At 33.1% G+C, this 20694-nt stretch overlaps 2 protein-coding genes across 4 annotated transcripts in view; one reads left to right on the top strand and one right to left on the bottom strand.

Annotated features, from left to right (window-relative positions):
- LOC132695664 (uncharacterized) overlaps positions 1–20694 on the top strand; it is a 54277-nt gene that overhangs the window by 141 nt on the left and 33442 nt on the right. Inside the window, exon 1 of one of the 2 annotated variants that reach the window (XM_060660056.1) lies at positions 811–846. The exons of the other annotated variant lie outside the window; for it this stretch is intronic. Coding sequence (XP_060516039.1) covers positions 826–846 — 21 coding nt within the window. The 5' untranslated portion in view covers positions 811–825. Of the gene's footprint in view, positions 1–810; positions 847–20694 lie in introns of those variants that run through there. 2 annotated transcript variants of the gene reach the window in all.
- LOC132695666 (delta(24)-sterol reductase-like) overlaps positions 288–20694 on the bottom strand; it is a 35169-nt gene continuing 14762 nt past the window's right edge. The window contains exons 1-9 of one of the 2 annotated variants that reach the window (XM_060660066.1): positions 16801–17154; positions 6170–6353; positions 4868–5052; positions 2203–2400; positions 2037–2146; positions 1638–1957; positions 1410–1561; positions 865–1353; positions 288–686 (exon numbers count right to left, since the gene is read on the bottom strand). In XM_060660066.1, the coding sequence (XP_060516049.1) occupies positions 574–686; positions 865–1353; positions 1410–1561; positions 1638–1957; positions 2037–2146; positions 2203–2400; positions 4868–5052; positions 6170–6353; positions 16801–16858 (1809 nt within the window). In that variant the 5' untranslated portion in view covers positions 16859–17154 and the 3' untranslated portion in view covers positions 288–573. Of the gene's footprint in view, positions 687–864; positions 1354–1409; positions 1562–1637; positions 1958–2036; positions 2147–2202; positions 2401–4867; positions 5053–6169; positions 6354–16800; positions 17155–20694 lie in introns of those variants that run through there. The other variant, XM_060660067.1, reaches the window with a different exon arrangement.

Raw genomic sequence — 20694 nt, 5'->3', positions numbered from 1 at the left:
TATCTATTTATGCAATTATACAATCCAATTTACTACTTCAAACAGTTCATATACCTTAATAATGCGGACTTCACCTGGTATAGATATATCGAGAACTGCTAATCATACAAAAATTGTACCCTACTCGTGTGGAACTTTATTTCAACAACATTTTATCAATATCCGACGCACAGAGAGCGAGAAAAAATATGCTGAGTGGCGTATTATGTATTATTTTTGCTTCTCCAATTCTGATTTAACTGGAGCTTTAGGTTCGTCAAGAAAAAAGGGAAAATTAACGTCATTGTCAGAGATCTTACTTTATTCAACACTAATCCTAAAATACTAATACATAAATATAATTAAATCACAAAATTTCGTAGTTACTAAGATCACACATTTTTTTCGTGTCTAAAATAAAATTCGAATACATAATATACTATACATAGAATACTGGAATACTTAACGAATACACTGGTCATAGAGAATACATAAAAAAATAAATAGTATAAACAAATTAATCAAAACTGGCAAGGCAGTATATGTAGGAAATCGAAGACATTTTAAATATAGTAAGTCTTTTAGTCTTACATGTTAAATATATTTAACAAAAAAATACAACAATGAAATGAATAAATATGAAATATTCGGCTTAATGATACTCGAACCAGCGGCTCCATTTGGTAGATCTGGAATCTCGTTTGATTCTGAAAATATGAAACAGATTTATGAGTGTTTGTATATGAAATTGGCGGCATAAAATGATGCAATGGTAAACATTGCAATAAACGGTTTCCTAACTATAAAAACGTGTGGGGACTCAGTCGGATGAGAACTCTATTAACGATGACTAGTGTTCCTATTATGGTGAGTTCTAGTTCTTACCTATACTTGTCGGATACTTAGGCTTAATTGTGGTAAAGCCCCCACTATGAGTTGCGTTGGTAGCGATTTTTGGAGTCGCGGTTTTTCCAACACAAGAATAAATTGGTTTCGTCTTTATCAACTTCATGCCATATCTTAACGGTTCGATATTTCTCTGACAGTGTTCACCCGCTTCTTTGATGTATATGTCCTTGTCAGTAATGATTGAACCCACGAAGCATTCGTAAGTACCGTCAGCCACATCTTTTCTCTCTGTGTAAGTGTACAGAAGAGCAGATTCTCTCCAGTGTCCAAGGCATTGGTATTCCCTTTCTTCGTAAATTTCTTCTGTATAACAGTCGGAAACTTGATAATACATGAGGTCTGGGGCTCTACAGTCAGACCACAATTTGGCACATAGATCGGGAGCGTCTGGAATTCTTCCTGTGTATTCCCCTGTTATCGGACAGAGGTTGTTTTGATTCGGAGAGGTAGACGTCCCTTCTAGTCCTACGAAGGAATTTTTTAAGTTGGTGAAACTCGCCATCAATAGTCGAGAGTCTTACGTCCTTGCGTAATCCATGAGTTGTCATCGAAATTTTCAGAAGCGCATAAACGGAATACGTCTTTGTTGTGGCTGGAATTAATCCCAAGTTGGAATTCTAATATGTTTTTGCTTCTGTTGGAAATTCTCATGCAGTTGTAAGATTCTTCGTCACTGAAAGGGTAGTTTTAGCAGGGAGCGAATTTATTAATAGAAAAATTAAATGTTAGTTAATTTTATTCGGTCATACCATTGCGTTCTGCTGAACACTAAATATTTATCGCTGTCTTCTTGGATTCCGGCACACTTGATGGTGTAAGTTTTGAAGGAAGTGTGGTCTTTGTAGACCATAGTATCACCTTCGACTCTAACATACTCCCAGTTGCCGTACATCCATTTTGGAAAGCTGCATATTCCGAAAGACACTTCGGGCGGCCACCGGTTTTCCGTTTTTGGGGCCAAAACGAACGTTTCGTATCCGTTTGTTGCGTTGTGAAGGTTGGTGATGCACGTCGAATCGCTGCTCAGTGCCATTTCTATTTTGCCCGTCACTTTATCTTTTTTGTAGAGCTGTAACAGAATTAGAAGCGTTTCGATACTCTCCGATAATAGATTGTTTTCGAGCTAACGCGAGAATTGTCTAGCTTACCCCGCAACGATATTTAGGACTGGAGCCGTCTATATACCGGCTGTCCGTAAAAACTAAGTAGTTTTCGTCTCTAGGCCCTTTCCAGTGTCCGAGGCAGTCAAATCTTAAATCTACAATCACCGACATATTAGTTAGATAACGCCGTTTTGTTCGATCTGATTCTGACCGGTGCTGTGGAAAGTGCAACCCCTTAGTCGAAAATTCAGAGTCGAGCCGGACGGGCAGGAATCAACAATCGAATTGAAACCTTCGCATTCTTGCGATTTAATAGTATTCCTCGACAGTTTGTAACTCGTATAATATTTACCGTCTATAGGGCAGTATTCTTTTGGGGTGAAAACACCCCCTTGTTCCTCGTCAGTTTCTAAAAATCGTAATTCGTCATTGGCGGTTTATGTCATGCGGAGTAAAATCGACGGAGCGAAAATTGCTGATAACTTTTTTTTAAGAAAACTCCTCATTCGCATAAAAACATTCTGTTACTTTTTCATGTCAAATGCAGTGGCGTATTGTTATTTTTTCTGCAATTCTCCGTTTTTCCACAAATGAATATAACTTTTTTATTTTATATGGCAATCATATAGTTTTGGTGCCCGTGTTGAGCCATTTTAAACACATGTGGTTATTGGTATGCGTCATGAAAAATGTGGGCCATGCATATAATAATAATTAACTCTGTTACTGTTGCGGATCATAATAACAATAATAAAAAATAATTAAACCTATTAGGCCCATTTACCTTTTTCCTTATTCTATATATACAGGGTGTTTTCTAATTGAATGTCAATTATAAAGGGGACGATTTTAAAAAGAAAACTTCATATGAACATATGGTAAAGTTTAAAAAAAAATGTTTTTTTAATATCCACTTTAGATATTTTAATTTAATTTGGAACATATGTACTATATATCAAGAAGCATTCTTTAGTATTCCACAATTTTTTTTAAATACACCAGTGGCGGGCGTACGAAACTTCAACTGTCTATTTTGGTAGACATTGATGGTACCCCACTGATTTCTCTTAACATTAAAATAATTCCTATAATCACCAATCATTTCTAAAAAAAATAATTTGTTGATTTTTTCAATCCGAGGTCAGGTTTTCGCTTAAATAAATAAAAAAAAACCTCTTCCCTGCATAGTCATAACAATATCGTTAATATGTCTTAATTAAAAAAAAAAAAAAATTAAAGCAAATCAGTGGCGTGCCGCTGACTATCCATGAAAATATCATGTTTTGGTTATTTAGGTCGCCACTGCACTGGTTAAGTCGAAAACTTTTATTGTGAGAAGTAAAAAATCTATCTAAAACAAAATATCTAGTTTTTAGTTACCAACTAGTGTGCTTCACAAAACAAAATATTAGAAGACTATTCTTTTTGTTTTTACAGTTTTAATGAAATAACGTGCTAACAAGATAAATAATAAACAATTCTTATTTAAATTGATTTAAATAAAATTTATTAGAGAAATCAGTGGCGTACCATCATGTCTGCCAAAATATGTGAAATTCCGTACGCCCGTCACTGGTGTATTTAAAAAAAATGTGGTACTCTAAATAATGCCTCTCGATACATGTGTACCAAATTTCATTGATATATCTAAAGTGCTATGACAGATTTTAAAAAAATATATATTTTTGAAAACTTGACCACCCTGTATCTCAAAAGTTAAGACGTTTAGGACATATGTTCATATGAAGTTTTCATTTTAAAATGTTAAAATGTTAAAATTATTGATATTCAATTAGAAAACCACCTAATACTAAAGAAAACGGTAAGTGTATTTATTTGCAGCAAGGATTTGAGGGAAACGAAAGGAAAATGGCGGCAAAACACACATTTCTTTAAAACTACATTACAAATTATACATGTAGCATAAAAAAATGTAAGAAAAAAAGACAGTCAATGTCAATTAAAGATGTCGCTTTTTTCTTAACTGGATTTCGTGTTATTTCATACATAGTTTGAACCGCTAAACTTAAGCTTTCATTCAATTCGTGACCAATTTAAATTTTATTATTTTGTATTCCAATTATCGCATTTGTTACATTAAAATAACGGTAATTTATGTTTCTGTCCTGTCTTTTGAGTAATCATAAATTAAATGGTTAAATTATTCTTGAAATCTCTCTGTGATATCTTAAAATGACATTGGTAGCTGTATACACGCCCTACAACAGCTGACTGAAAACGGCTCAACACGGGCATTTTTTAAGATTATGTAGTAGAAATTTGTATTCATTTGTGGTAAAACGGAGAATTGTAGACAAATCTGAGTGCGCCACTATATGAGAACTAGAAAGTTTTACAAATGAAAACGTTCAAAGCCGATTTTGGGCTATTTGATTTAGAAACAGATTAAAAAAAAAAACAAAAAGTATGACCAGCCTGTATGGCGAAAAAGGTGGCGTATTAATGGATATTTTTGTTATCATAAATAAGAGACCTTTCGGGACTAGCGTTCAATTAAAATTGGTTTAAATATTTTCTATCCACGAGGACCACTAATTAAGCAATCAAGATATCTTTATGCAGTTTTATCAACTTTATGCTTAAGGGTAAAAAAAATTGTTAAAGGTGCGTTGAAAGTGTGTGCTGCAAATATGTCATTTTTCGTTAATAACGAGACAATTATCCATGAGCTGTTTGATGCAACCCAAAAACGACAACGTGCGGGTAGCGGTAAAAAATAATTGCAATCTCATTAAAGCCGTATAGCGGTCCATAGTTAATCCATCAATTAAAAAGTCGAACCACGGTTAATTAGGCATTTTTACGTAGCCATTGTTTAAAAAATATAATACAGCTCGTCGATGCAAAACACTTACTGAATAACAATATTTCCGTTGTTTCTCGTGCTAGTAGAGATTCTTTGGAAGGACAATTGGCTTCCGCTGATTCTTCGTTCGTAAAACATTTCGAGATTATTTCTTGGCTCGACGCGTACACTTGCAATACAGTGTTCGAACGCAACTTTAAATGTAGGCAAGTGTAGCAGTTCGTATCGCTATAACTGAAAATAAGCCGTATGTTGAGTTAGTTAATTACTATTTTAAAATCTGAAACTGAATTTCTGGATTAACCATCTCGATTCTCATATTTCGTAATTTTTAGATGTATTTTTAACTCATTTTATAGATCGATTTCTCCAGATTTTGATCGGGGTTTTCACCTCGTTTTTATTTAGTTCTCGTTTGTTTAATGCGACCCTTTTCACATAAAAAGATTTTGAAAGTAAGAAAAGACATGTAGGTAGCGCCCCCTACAAGTCAGAGCTAAATTAAGAACAAATTCAAATTTCTGATATCAATAAATTCTCAGGTATCAAAATAAAGCTTTGACGTCCCATATTTCGATAACTAACTTTAAAAATAATAAAAAAATCGTGTATATAATATTTATAATTACCACTGGTGATAGGTGTAAAACTGTCCAATAATACTTTGTCATAAAATTCTCTTCTTAAAACTATTTAGTTATAAAATCTAATTACAATTATTTTTCTTTTCAAACCCATTTAATTGACTACTAGGTTCAGCTGACAATTATGGTATCACCTCTGTTATGAAGTTTTGTCTTTTTTGTACCAAGGTAAAAAAAAATATTGTGCGATTTTGTGTTCAGTTATATTCTTTAAATATTTCATAATTAATTAAATATACTATGAACCATTCTTCTAATTCTATATTCTAAGTGTCCCAGTTGTTTTGAAGTCATCCTAAAGCCGCAATACGCTAACAATAAAACAAATGGACATAACCTGTAATATATTATTGAACGACATTTTTGCATTCAACATAATTTTATTTTAACGAAACCAAACCTATTAATACACTAGCTATATAATTTTTTACCCCCCTTAAACTGTTGAATTGGCATTTTAAATAATTTAAATGACAAATTTTGGTTGCCCCTTAAATAATAATAATAATAATAATAATAATAATAATAATAATAATATGTCTTTATTCATGTTGATAGAATATTTACTTATAAAGTAGGTGGCGGTATTCAACAGAGTTGCTCATACAACCACCAGATTAACCAACCAACATATAAAATATTTTCGTGTTTGTCCCTGTAGCAAAGCATTTTTTTGCTCGTTTTTTTTTTTTAAATTAAAAACTTACTTGACCATCAGTACGAAATTGTTTCCGTTTCTTTTATGGCAGTTGCCCCAAACTGATATATAACTGGGGCTTATAGTTAAGGTGCTGTATTGTATACCCATACCGCCCGGATCTTCAGAATTTTGCATCATAAATTCCCCCTGGAATTGTTGCGGGAAGTAGCACATAGCACTAATGGGTGAACCTACAATAAATAAAGAGATTAATCAAAATCATCAAAAACCGCCACAATTTCTTTTTTTTATTCTAGTAAAAATTTTAAAGCTTTTTTGGGGTCGTTTTCTGATTGGTTATTTATTGCAAATTGATGTCACGCCCAGTCAACATTTCGATAAACTATTTATATAACGGTGTTTCCAGATCGATGCTCATTTCCACGGATTACATCAGATTTTTAACAAGGGCTTAATGATACCGCCGTTTAAAGAAAAGATTATTTGATATTCGGTCCATTGATCACGCGGATGAAAAAAGAAAAAGATGAAACAGACGAAATATCGAGAATGCCGACGAAAAATTCTTTGCAAGTCACTTTTCCTGGACGGTGTAGACACTAATGTAATTAATAAACAAAAATTGTAGACTGATTTGGTTATATGAAGATTTATCCACCATCGCAGGGTTTTTTGCTTTGTGGTACATAAGATTCCGTATTTCTTTGCACATTTCAACTAGATGCCACTGAAAAAAATGTTTTCGTAGAATACAAGTAGGACAGTTTTTGGTGTATTTATCTTTAAAATTGTTCATTTTTAAACATGACATACAGGCTCTGTAATCACCAGTAATAGTCTCATTAGGAAGTTTTGCACTTGCTTAATAATAAATAACAAAATTTACGTACAAATACAAATACCAAATTTTTTCTGCTATTTGGAAAGTTTTGTCAGTATTTAAAATATTAATTTTTCTCATTCGCTTTCGAATATTTTTATTTTTAGTCATTCATATTTATCTTAAAGAATAATATTATATTAAAACTTGTTTTTCGAAAATATACCGAAATTAGATATGGATTTTTGTAAACAATTTATAATTTTTGCTAACCAGTTCTGAGAATCCATCAATTTAGTGCATCTTAATATACATAAAAAATATATTGTACACTATAATAACAAAATTAATAAATCAACAAAAAAGTAGCAACCTTCCAGGTCCAGCGTCGGACTATTTTTTTTTTGAAACTACTTAGTTTTTTACTTTGGGACTTCCGTGCATTTGCATACATTTCCAGAAAAATATTATTTATTACTCAAGACTGATGAAAATGAATCGCGGCTGTTGGATACGCTCCGCTAACTTTTTCCACGAGTCAGCGACCTGTATGATCGGCAGAGCTTAACTTTATCGCACATTACCGCGTTTCTAAAAAAATGTAATAGATATATTCTTCTTGCAAATTTCTTCCACAATGATCCACAAATATGTGGGCGCGCCTATGGCATATTCATACCGCGCCCTTTGCCGCCTTCTCACAGCATACCTTTCTACCTACCTTCCTCTAAAGTATAAGAATGACATTTTATTGCTTTAGTCAAGTCGACAACATTAAATTGAGACTGACAGGTATCGATGCCGATACATTTTCGTCAACGTTTTTATTTCTAAATCTCAACAGGTGTGTGTTGGTCGCCTGTACTAAATTTAATAAAATTAGAACGAGAACTAAGTCGGTACCATTTTGTGCCAAACAGCGATCTTACAAAATGGCAAGAATTATGAGAATACTGCGCATAAAATTCGAGATTAAATCTATATCGCGCTATAATTTAAACAAATAAACCGTACTCGAATCATTTTAATTATACACCTTACGTCGAGTCTAAATTATACTTCTTCGAGTGTACTCTTTATATGGCGAGGTACTCACTGACAATGAAAGAAAAATCTCCACAAATCAGGACGTGAAAATACCAGTTTTGCAGTTTTAATTGTTCAATAATTACCCACTTAATTTCTTTTGTACCGCGTTATACTCTTGCATTGATGCTAATTTCTATTGCAATGTTGTTTTTCTCAGTTTAAATTCTTTATATATAAATTGCTTTTATCATATGTCTCAGCTAAGTAATGTATTTTCTTTAAGCACTATTTTTATTTTTCTATCTATTTTTATTTATACTGAAATAAATTCATCCAAAATTTTAGACATTTGTTTACATACATACATTGGAGTTGAAAAGTCGTTCTTAATATTAACCTAAAATAAAAAACATATGAGATTTTTTTTTTATTAATTAACGAAATAAATAATTAATTTATTATTTTTTATTGTATTTTAAGTTACCTCTTTCGATTTTTATTAACACAATCAACTAAACTTTATTTGGTTTTAAAATGTTGGAACTATCATTTAAACTAAAATTTGTTGAAATTTTCACACCTTAATTGTTTTTATTTTCCTTATAAAAAATGTCAATTTTGACTAGCAAATGTTTAAAAACTTTCGTAAATTGATTTAGCGATTACACAACCCCCAGGGTCAATTTTTTTTGCATAATATAATGTATGTAAAATAATAATATATTTTTTCTGTATATTCTGAAAATGATACCGCTTTGGGTTATTCTGTTTGTGTCCTAAAGAGCAAATAAACAAGTAAATAAATGGTTAAATGAGTATATTTTCTTAAGCATAAAGAAAAAAGTGTCTGCCACTGAATAAAAATCTAAATTTTCAATCTAGATCTACCAAACTAAATATAGTGTTCTGTGAATTTTTTTTAACTTTAAAAATATGATCTGCAACGCCAGTGAAACTGTGATCGAAATCGCCCCACCTTTGGCATCTCTTTTTCTGTTCTGTTTGGTATTTCTCAATTTCTGCCTAAGCTATACAAAATTGCAATAGGAATTTCTTAAGAAAGTGACCTTTTTTTAACCAAGGATTCAAAAAATGTCGAAATATACAGGGTATAGTGTATAAGTACTAAGGCATAGTTAAGCTTTTTTTTATATTTTTAGTTTTTTGCTTCTACTGTGAAATAATATATATAAAAGCGATATTATGACTTTTTAGAACAAGTATTATGACTTTATTAGAACAAGTATACCTTACAGACCCAAAAGACAAAAAAGCTGTAGAAATATTTCTAGAAAGTTTACCTAAGTGAAAATTTTTGCAAAAAATTAAGAACGTTTAGGGTACAGGTTTATTAATAAAATATCGTGACACCAAGATTGAATAACGCTTCTCCAAGCACCCTGTCTATTTTTGAATGCAGCTGATTTCAGAAAACAAAAATGGCGCGCTTTAACGCAAAAGGCGAAACAAATTTTAATTGCCTGTACTATGTGCACTTCTCGTACATTTTATTTGATAACTTCTACGCAAAACCAAACGAAGCCAACTTTAAATAGAGCTTTTTATAATCAAACTGGTGGTTTGAAAGGTTGCACTGACAAGGACAGACGATTAAAAATTCCAAATGAGAGGGACATTTGATATAGAAAATCCATTAAACATTTTTTTATGACTAACAAAATACTTACAATTATTATTTCCTATATATGTCGATTTTTTGAAATATACCGTATAAATTTTTTCAAATAAGTGAGGTAATGTTAAAGTACCCAGGTCTTGTCGTATTGACATTTCGGGTAAGTTTTATTCGACGGTTTTCTCAAAAAATTCCGAATATTTATTCGCTTGTTAGGGTAATGAAATTATTGACTCAGAAAGTGTGACGCGAATCTTAATTAACCGGAAAGAAACGTTTCTGTTCGCTCAGAATTATTCACGGAATACCAAAGTTTGTTGTTTTTGCTTTGTACGCGCAGAACGTATTATTTAGAGCCCGATATATTGTACCTAATAACATATAAAGCGAGAATATCATCGTGCACCTGTTAATCTTTTTAAATCCTGTTTTCATTTTCCGTTCTTATGGAGATTCCTCCGGCAGCTTTTCAATATATATATGCGCATCCGGTCGTCAAAAGCCGCAGTACCGGTTTTAAAAGGGTTCGGATTGAATTATTGTCGCAAGGTATTCTATATGGAACAATCTGGGTTATTTGAATCACGTACGAAATTTCGAGGTTGCTGTACCCCACGATTCCGTAAAGTGGGGTGCAGTAATGCGTAATGAGATACCGTTTCTGGTTGCCCCGCCAATTTTCCAAAGTACGTACCTATTTTTCCTAAGGAAATATTCGAATTAAAAATATTTAATGTGATGTGATTAAATTGATTAATTGACCACATGATTTTTTTAAACTAAACCAGAACAAGTACCAAGTTATATAATATATACGTGGTGTTATTTAATAATTGTCCAATATTTTCACAGGGTAATTTCTCAATTATTTTTATGGTTAAAAGTTCTGGATTCCTACTGCGTCGGTTTTTGCTCAGTTTCAGTCACGCTCTGAAGAAGCCAACAGGATGATTGGCGAAACGTCAGCAATTTCGACTAAGCAAAAACCGACGCAGAAGGAATCCAGAAGTTTTGTAAAACAGAATTGTTTTACAGAACATACAGAACAAATATTTACAAAAAGTTTGGTCTTATTTCGTGGAGGAATACTACAGGGTCATATGAAGCGTCATGAACCCATGAAAGTTAAAAACATACATGTGTAGGTAGAACTAAATTTAGTACGAATTCCAATTTCTGATTAAAAAAAAACAGGTATCAACAACAACAGTCGGCAATATTTAGATGCAGAAAAAACAAAAATAGAAATAAAACTTTCACACGTTTTTATAGTAACTTTTTACCTTATCAATACTTCAAATCACGCTATCAAATATGAAACGCTTCTTAAATAAAATTCTGTATAAAAATAAATAATAAATGTCATAAAGATCAATATAGAGAGATTTTCTGCACACAATAAAAGAAATCCAAAAGGCTTTTATAATATTAAGCAGATAAGAGAATGTAAAATCAGTTAGATGTACTTTATGTAATGAAAACCAGTGACTGTCGTTATAAAGAATTGTACTGTTTAAAAAAGAAAGAATATGACTATCTGCTAAAAGAAAGTAAAAAAAGTTATTATGTAAATCGTAAATGTAAATGTAAAAGTGATTGGGCAATTGTTAACGAAATTAAAGGTAAATCTAATGGAAAAGAAATAAAAATAGAAGGTGATAAGCGTGTTTTAGGAAATAATTTTGACGATTTTTTAATAAACGCAGGACGTGATCTAATAACGAAACAACATACAATTTTTTTTAGCTCGGATATAGAGTTTAATCAGGTAAAAATTTGTCTGGCCACTGTGGACAATGAGGAACTATTTGAAATATAAAAAAATATATAAAATAGTAGCGGGTTTGATGAAGTGTCCAGTAAAATATTAAAATTTGTAACTGTTGACGTAATTAATAATTCATTAAGATATGGGGGTCTTTCCAGAACAACTAAAGCTTGCTGTAGTCATACCACTTCTAAAAAAGGGGATGCAAGTCAATTAGAAAACTACCGGCCTATCAGTTTACTTTCAACATTCTCCAAAATATTTGAACATGTTATGTGTAAACGTATTGTCGAATTTATGAATGAAAATAATTTAATCAATGAATGTCAGCATGGGTATCTACAGGGAAAATCCACAATGACTGCTCTGTTTAATTTTGCAACTTAACCTGACACGAACATATGATACCAAGAAACTGTATCAATATGGTATCCGAGAGGTGAAGCCAAAGTGGATCAAATCATATCTAACAGGTAGAATGCAACAAGAATTGTATCTAGCCCTGCCCCTGTCTCATTGGGAATTCCACAGGGAAGTGTCATTGGTCCTATTTTATTAAAATTGTAAAATAACGAACTATGCTGACGATACACTTTAGTGAATAACGATATAAATATAAATATCTTCAAGAACGCAGTTACGAGCTTTATGGCGACGTTGAACATTGGTTTCATAAAAATCAATTGGTTGTTAATAATAACAAAACAAATGTAGTACTATTCAAGACGAACAAGAGCAAAGTAGCTGACCCGAGAACGATAAACATCAATGGATGTGAAATAGACCTAAGCAATAAGATCAAATTCTTGGGGATGTTCTTGAATAATATGTTAACTTGGGAATTCCACGTTAGGTATGTTGTGTATATTGGTAATGGTATATTCTCATTGTTAAAAATGTACTATTTTTCGTATGTCTATTCGTGTCTCAACTACGCCTTGGTTTGTTGGGGAGGTTCCCCACGTGCATAGCAAGTCTTTAGGATGCAGAAACGCATTTTATGGACTATACTGTTTAAGCCGTGGAATTTTTCATGTCGGAACCTATTTCCACAACACTCTTTATTGACACTTCCTAGTATGTACATACTAAATTGTGCCACGTATGTAAAAAGTAACTCTAATCTTTATATGCCCTTAAGAAACTCAGATATTCAGTACAGTTTAAGACCGAATCTTAACATAAAAATTAAAGACAAATTGCTACGCTTCGCCTATTACAATATTAAGGATTTTCTTTGTTGTGATACCTTTTAATACGTATTCGTTATTTATTTTATTTATTTATCCATCAGTATTACTTATTATTATTATTATTAATTTACTAATTATACTAAGATAATTTTATACTTTTACATTATGCTGACAATATCCAACACTTATAAATCAAATATTTATCTTTATCTTTAATTTTGAAAGTCATATTAGATATAGTATAGGAATTGCAGAGACATTGAAAAAGTATTTATAGTACAAAAGCGTACAATCAACGTACAAAGAACTTAATGTCTTAAGAGTAACTGCAGTGTTCATACAGGAGTGCGTCCTGTACTTTTTAAAAAATAGATCCTGTTTTACTCCTAATGAATCACAAACTGTTTATGCAACACTCAGACAGAATTTTAGTTTTCCTGACCATCGACTCACAGGGACTGAAAAGGGTCGTTATTAGTGCATAAAAATATTCAACAACCTCCCGAAATGGATACAGAAAATTAGAACTGTTAAAATCTTAAAGAAAGAAAATTTTAATATTCTAGTCAGAATGGAACCATACACTATGGAAGAGTTTTACATCAAGGTCAGGAAATTGTAAACATTGTTATTTAGACGCTATTTAATGTATGTACATATACTTTAAATAAAGATATACTATTATTATTCTTATTATTATAGCCACCAGTTAATATTTCAAAATTTTGTGTAGTAGTTTTTCGTTTTTTTTTTGTTATGGGATACCTAACATTTTGATAGATTTCCGAGAACATCTAGGATCGTCAGCTCGGGGATAAAATGAAATCGGATCCTGAAATCGCACTCTTGCTACAAGTCTTTGTTTCATTTAGTTAGTCTTGCTGATTTGACAATTCGTTTTAATTGTTTACGGTACTGCATTATTATTCGATCGGTGCGGGTTTTTGCGTCAGTTCTAAAGTTGGCAGTGTTCTATATGATTTCTTGTTGGGGCATTTACGGATAAGTCAAGGAGAAAACGTCCGCCTCATAGAGAATTATTTGCCGGTTTTGTAACTTTACAATTAAACGACAAAGGAGAAATTTTTGTAGAAATTAAGCCCTTGTGTGGTTTAATATAACGTAATCATATTTGCCTTTAAAAAATAAACTATCCTATTTCAGCTATATACAGATTAATCGGTTAGATATAATGAACTGAACGATTTATTGCCCTATTAAAAGCGCAGACCTGAACTCGTTTAACTATTTTGCATTCCATACATCCGAGCTGAAAAATATTGGTTAACTCGTACCATAGCCACTTCTTCGGTATATAGAGTCGATTGTTTTAATTGTCTTGCTAACAATGCATTTTCAACCCCCTTTTTCAAATACCCTATTGAATGAAAGGTAAAACAAAAGTTCGCTAAATAAATGTCTACCCGCGCAAGCTGCCAATACCAACTCTAATATTTGAAAAAACAACGCAAACGTTTCGCTTGTCGGACAATGCGCGAGAAAAGACCGGTATATAAGTAGCCAGGTATAAAATTATTCACTTGAAATGTATAAATAATTAATTTCTTTGCGAATACAATATGCACAATAGCCGTCCAAGACCGACAATTCATTATTCTTATTTTTGTAGTAGGGTTTTTCGTTTTTTTTGTTGTATTTTTTATTAGCAAAATTTTAACTGTGTGCCAAAAATTAAAAAAAAAAATCAGTTCCGTTTATTACTAAGTCAGTTTAAATGCCCTTTTTGTTCATTTGAATAACTATTAATGTTTCTTTCTTACTGTTTTCTATTAGAAAAATACATTTGGGTTTCTGTCTGCACATTGCAGGTAAATTCAATAAGATTGTGTCCAAAAAACAATAAATTGCCTTAAATTACTGAATCGACAGTCCCCAAAATTGTTCCTGAATGTATTTTTTAAATTTCTCGCAAGATTACGCAATTAGAATTCCGATCGTATCTGGATATAGGTTTTAGGATTTGAGAAGGTATTGAGAAGCTAATATCTCGTTTATTTGGACTTGTTTTTGACCTTGACTAAAAAAAATCTGATCCAGTAAATTTAAAATGTTATATATTCACGTTTACGAACTTATTTGTGCACTTAGTCGCGCTTATACCGGACATAGTACTAAAACAAAGCTATGTAGTTATCCGACCACACCTTTTATTTACTTTTCTTTTCATGACTCAGACAATAATATACGTCAAAACCATAAACACTATTCTATAAATAAGTATACATATTTTATTCAATTTTTCTGCGGTAGTGTTAAACATGCGAGCCAAGAAAAACGAAAGTTTCGGTAGACATACTTGTCGGGGCTCTTGAATATTATGTGTATATAAAATGGCCGCCACAGCTGATTGCTAATTAATTGCTTAAGTACCTGTCCGAAGAGGCCCAATTATTTTTTGAAACTATCCGCGCAACCGACGTCCTGCTTTAATTAAAATATATTACGTGATTGCTATTTTTTTTTAATAATTATTAAAACGTGTTTTTACGCAAATTATCGATATAATTTGGTCGAGTCAGTGGCGGGTGTACGGGTAATTAGTGAATAGTGTCGGCCACTGCGGCGGGCGCTGAAAAAAGATTGCTTCCAACATTATTCCCATTAAATACGACGGATCGAAATTTTCTACCTAATAGTAATTGACATCGGTCCATTATCCACAGTCAGTAGTTAATAATATTAATTTGGACGCGGCAAATGGCTACCTTATCTTTACGGACTTTTTTTCTTCGATTTTTTAAGCCCCCAGTCGACCCGCTCCGATTATAATTATCCCCTTCTTCAGCTGTTTTCCCCGACACCGTGCAGTGGCGTCCCGCTGTCTTTTTTGATAAATAATTTTGCCTCTAATCTTACTCAGTAGTTAATTCAAATGATAAAATATGTAATACACTTCTTTAAAAAAATGATAAAAAAAATCAAATCTCTGAAATGGGTCTGATAAGATAATGTAAAATTATTTTTCCAGAATGCTTCTATATCGTTTATAGATAGCGCTTATTTTATAAGGTTCAAAAGAATATATATACCCCCCACGAGTTTTTCCTTAATTATTGAAGAAGTCTTACAATGCATTATTTATGTTCTCAGAGTCTCGACGTCAACATGCTTTAATATTAACGTAATAGAACCACACCCAGTCATAAAAATCCGAGAATTGAGCTATAAAGCATGTGCTTTAACGTCAACACGTAATTGATTATGACGTTTCTTAGGGCGTAAAAATTAAATGGTATTTCAAAAATATTGAGAACACTGTTAAAGAAATAAATTTTTGCCACAGATAAGGCTCCATTAACGCTCTATAACTAGCAAACTTACAAAACGTACATCCCCTCAGGACAAAAGAGCTATATATATATATATATATATATATATATATATATATATATATATATATATATATATATATATATATATATATATATATATATATATATATATATATATATATATATATATATATATATATATATATATATATAAGAAGGACCGTAACATATTTAAGTCTAAATCGGTTTAAAATACAAATGAAATTCATTCTCCATTCCTGTTTTTCCCTTTTTTGTTGTATTTATAGTTGTAATTCAACATCTTTTATTTAAGCATATTGTAGCTAATAGCGAATAGTTGTTAAAGATTGTTGTTATCCGTTAGTATTCCGACGAAACACTAATAAATAAAACAGTTTGCGCTTTTCAGTCTAATTTTAAACAGTATTGTTTGGCTTCGTACCTAGCAGTATGGCAGTAATTCTCATCTTTGCCATTGTGTTATGATTTGTTTTGTTCTCGACGTTTCGTGCGTGATCGTCTTTTTCATGACAACTTCGAGAACAATTAACTCCAACTGTACCGCCCACACTTGGTGAAACATTCCTAAATTCTATTGTACATGGTTCTTTGCTTATTTCCATAAAAAAAAAGACGTCAACCTGTTCACCGGATTGTCATGGTAAGAATTTTTCCTATCCACTAACCAAACAAGGTTAAACTTATTTTTACAAGAACGTTAACAGCATTTTCCTTCCCATGCATATGTAACCCAATCCGCTTCGTGGGTTCTCAAAATTCCACCTGACGTGTTTAAACTTGTTAGGCACCAACACCAGCCAAACAAGACAATTCCGGGAAAATTGTTCCCGGTTCGCGCACGTAGTTTATTGCGTTAATTTGTTTTATAACATTTTATTGTTTGCACGAATACTTACTTTGTAACAAACTGACGAGTCCAAGAAGGAACATCCACCGCTGCTCTCGATTCTCCATGTCGCTAGCGTCGAAGGGGGTGAGTTTGTTTCTATTTATATTTTGGCACTGAAAGTTGCGAGCTCTCTCTCATCTACATGGACGTACGAAAACCAACACAATCACCAACAACAATTCGTATATATGCGGTGTTGGCCGTAAGACACTGTTTTGGGGCTCGCAGAATGCAGGTAAAATTAAGCACGCAAGAAACACGAAGAACGAGCACACACACCGGCAGGTGTTTTCGTATTCTACCGCAGAGAAGGATTAAAATTGAATGAACTGTACCAGTCGGGTGCCCGACAAGTTATGAATGAACGTTATTACTGCACGGGTACCGGCTGCTGGTACTCTTAAAAGGAACGGAGACCATCGTGGGCGGGAGGTTCGACCGCCGGGGGTTGTTTTACTACGCGACTTACGGTCGGCCGAGATTGGTGCCACCGCGGTCACGTGGGGTGGTGGTTTTTTTCTCATTCATTCGGTTTCCGCGAAACCGTTTTCCGCGCTCGTGTTGATTGGTTGACATTCAATTTGAGATTTCGCTCTTTTTTTGTGAATTTTCGCGACGCCCGTTTCGGTTGGCTCTATATCGATAGCCCCCTTCTATCCGACGAACCAAATGCATAACGAGAAATATGACGGCAAACAGTTCTGAAAAAATTTTTAAACAATGTCCTGTTTTTTGTTTTTTTTTAATACAATACGTTTTGGGAAAAATCTAAACACTGCTTCTAGAAACAACAACAATAATAATAATAGACAATTATTATTATTGTTTTAGCAAACCCAGTACTATGATAAAGCGTTTGGTGAATTTTGAATACCGCGACGAGACGATTTGAAGCGTTTGAAATGAAGGTGATGCGTCGATTGGTAAAAATATCATGGACGAAACATATTTGAAGAATGGACAGGGATAGAGAATTTCTAGCAATCATACATACATACATACGACATATTTAAAAATGGCATAGTCGACCTTTTTAACAAAAAAATTTAAAATGAGTGAAAAAAAGTAAAATGTGTGAATACTCATTAAATTACACCAGTAATTACGAGATGTACCGGGTGACACAAGACACTGGAAAGTTTTAAACGGCATGAGATAGCGATTTGAAATTTGGAAGGGTTTATATAGGCCGAATGTCCAATTTTCTGACAATATGTAGTCACACTTCCGGTTTGAAGTAACTTTCCAATTTTAAATTGCACAACCTTTATTTTTTTGCATTTTTGTATTCAGGAGATCATTCAACGTAGGATAGGACGGTTTTTCTCATTTTTAAATTTTTATTTAACTTTTGAAAATAGTGCCTAGGAGGCTGTGACCATCATAAATACTATTTACCGGCTCACGTGATCGTAAGAAAAATTGTAAATGAACATAAAACATTTTTATAAAAACAAAATATTACTTAGGTAGCGGACGTCGCCTTCCTGCACATTCTCTCTTTAGAAAGCTGAAATTGAAAATGAGAAATCCACAAAATAACGACATGATAATATAAGCGAAGAAAGAAATGGAAATGAATGTTGTGGGATACGTCAACCAACGTAAATCCAGCTGCGTCGCTAAGAGAAGTGGCATTAGAATTAGACATCTCAAGAGAATCTGTGAGAATTTAAAAAAAAACACGGCTATCATCCTTTTAAGTATAATGTTCATTAACATCTGGTGAGTCACGACAGAACAACAGATATTGGTCTTTAAATAATCAAAGAATTATTCGTCCCGGACATTCTCAAGAACGGTTCGCTATCAATGTTTGGGCACGAGTGATAGAAAGTGATCGAACCTGTTTTTTTTTCATGGTGCCTAAACTGGAGCACGATATTTATATGTGTGACGCATCCAAAATGGAAGATGGTGTAGTTGGGATTGGCGTTTTCGTGTCTAGTTTTTGAAATTGCGTTCCGATATTCACCTAAGTAGCGTCTTAAGTATATAGTATAGTACAGCAGAAGTTGTGGCTATTAGCCATGCTCTTGACTTGAGATTCGATCATTGATTTCTTTTTTTTATGGAAATAAGCAAAGAACCATGTACAATGGAATTTAGGAATGTTTCACCAAGTGTGGGCGGTATAGTTGGAGTTAATTGTCGAAGTTGTCATGAAAAAGTCGATCTAGGACGAAACGTTGAGAACATAACAAATGCCAAAGACGCCCTATAATGCATTTCGAGTACTCAATTTTCTGCCTGGTCGGATCGTTTAGTTCTGGAACCTAGAGTAAAATTCCTTTTTCTTAGAGATATTCGGGGACATTGGTCAACCTTTGCTGACCTAATAATTTGTGTCAGTGTGGAGAGGTAGGATTGCCTCCTTCGTAGGAATATTCATTCTCTTTTGTTTCATTCATCTAACCTCGATTCTATTGCACGTCTTTTAGGAGAATTCTTGCACTCTTGCCGCGCTTGCTTGTAGGTTAACTTAAAGGGATGATTCTTCTGGTTATGTTAGTTTTATAATCTGTTTTATTTATTTCGTTTACTTAACGCGCAGATTAATTTGTCTCTCACGCCGGAGAGGATCTGAAAATCCTCGGCAGATGCAGGAAAATGGGCGAATGACCAAAGCCCAGCTGTGAGCGAATAGTATTATCTCTCTCTCTTATTCTAAAATCAACAAAGCAAATTTCGAAGATTTTTATAAAGCACTCTGTATATCCGAAGTTAACTGAGTAGTTTTTATTAAAATTGTGCCCAGGTTATTAAATAAAATGCATGTTAAAAACAACTACACGGAAATAATTAACATTAAAAATTCCAATTTTCTACACCGTTTAATTATCTCCTGATTGCCAAAAACAACGCAAAGCACAGACACTATTAATTTTATCAAACAAAAAGGCAGTAGCGTATAAACTCATTAGGTATACCCAATTAGAAAGCGTGAATCATCTCAGGTCGATTTTCTACGCCCCTGTATATATAATAATAGAGCAAATTCGTCGATCAGGTAGAAGATGTTCGCGACTTGCTTGTCAGGGGAATCGGCCTTTGAATTCTTCAACGCCAGCCTCTTGAAACGAAAGTTCATGTGCGTAGTATCCGACTTGTTTGTTGTGTTTCATATGAAATTACAGTAAGCGCCTTGGGTCAAAATTCTCTAATATTCATATCGATATGTCGAAAACAACAACGCTTCAACTGAAGATTGAAATCGATATTGTGTGAGCTTCAAAGAAACAGTTCCATCTATCATTGGCCTATGATGAACCACCCTGTATTATATTATAAAGTTGTGCGACAGTTTATATAATAAATGTACTAATAGAAAATTTATCCTTTTCATCAAATCGAATTTAAAATGAATCGCGATTTATTTACGTGGTTTTGTTATTAAACAAACTACAAAAACTATAAATTGTTAATTTCCCCGCCGCCAATGGGCGAATAAAAAATTTTAATAAGAGTTCTCGAAGTGTTATCCATTTCTTATTTCAACAACCGCAAAGCTTTAACCGTGGAATAGTTATTTTAGTTCCTTAAGACGAGTGAAGCGATCCAAGATAGTCGTACTTATACACTACGCGACAAAATAATAATCCATTCCGAAGCTCAACCCGTTTATTTAAAAACTTTTACTACACTCCCAATTCGTCATATCGATTATGCACCTTTCGAGGATAGACAAAAAATAATTTTCGAATGAAATGCCACCAGTCGATCTTGAAAACTGAGACGATTTTTGCGTCGGCTAGTGTATGGTGGTGGTGGAATATCTCTTAACCAGCGACCGAAACAAAAACCATATAGCCGGGAAGATGATGGTTACTTCTTTGCCTTACATCAAAATTAGGCAATTGTTTAGCCGGTGCGTGTAGTTTACGGCTCTGAGAAAAACTAA

This window comes from Cylas formicarius, unplaced genomic scaffold, assembly GCF_029955315.1.
Source record: "Cylas formicarius isolate icCylForm1 unplaced genomic scaffold, icCylForm1.1 PGA_scaffold_12__32_contigs__length_19106922, whole genome shotgun sequence".
NCBI classification, from domain to species: Eukaryota; Metazoa; Arthropoda; class Insecta; order Coleoptera; family Brentidae; genus Cylas; species Cylas formicarius.
Note: the sequence above shows the minus strand (reverse complement) of the source record. Positions and strands in the feature narration are given on the sequence as shown.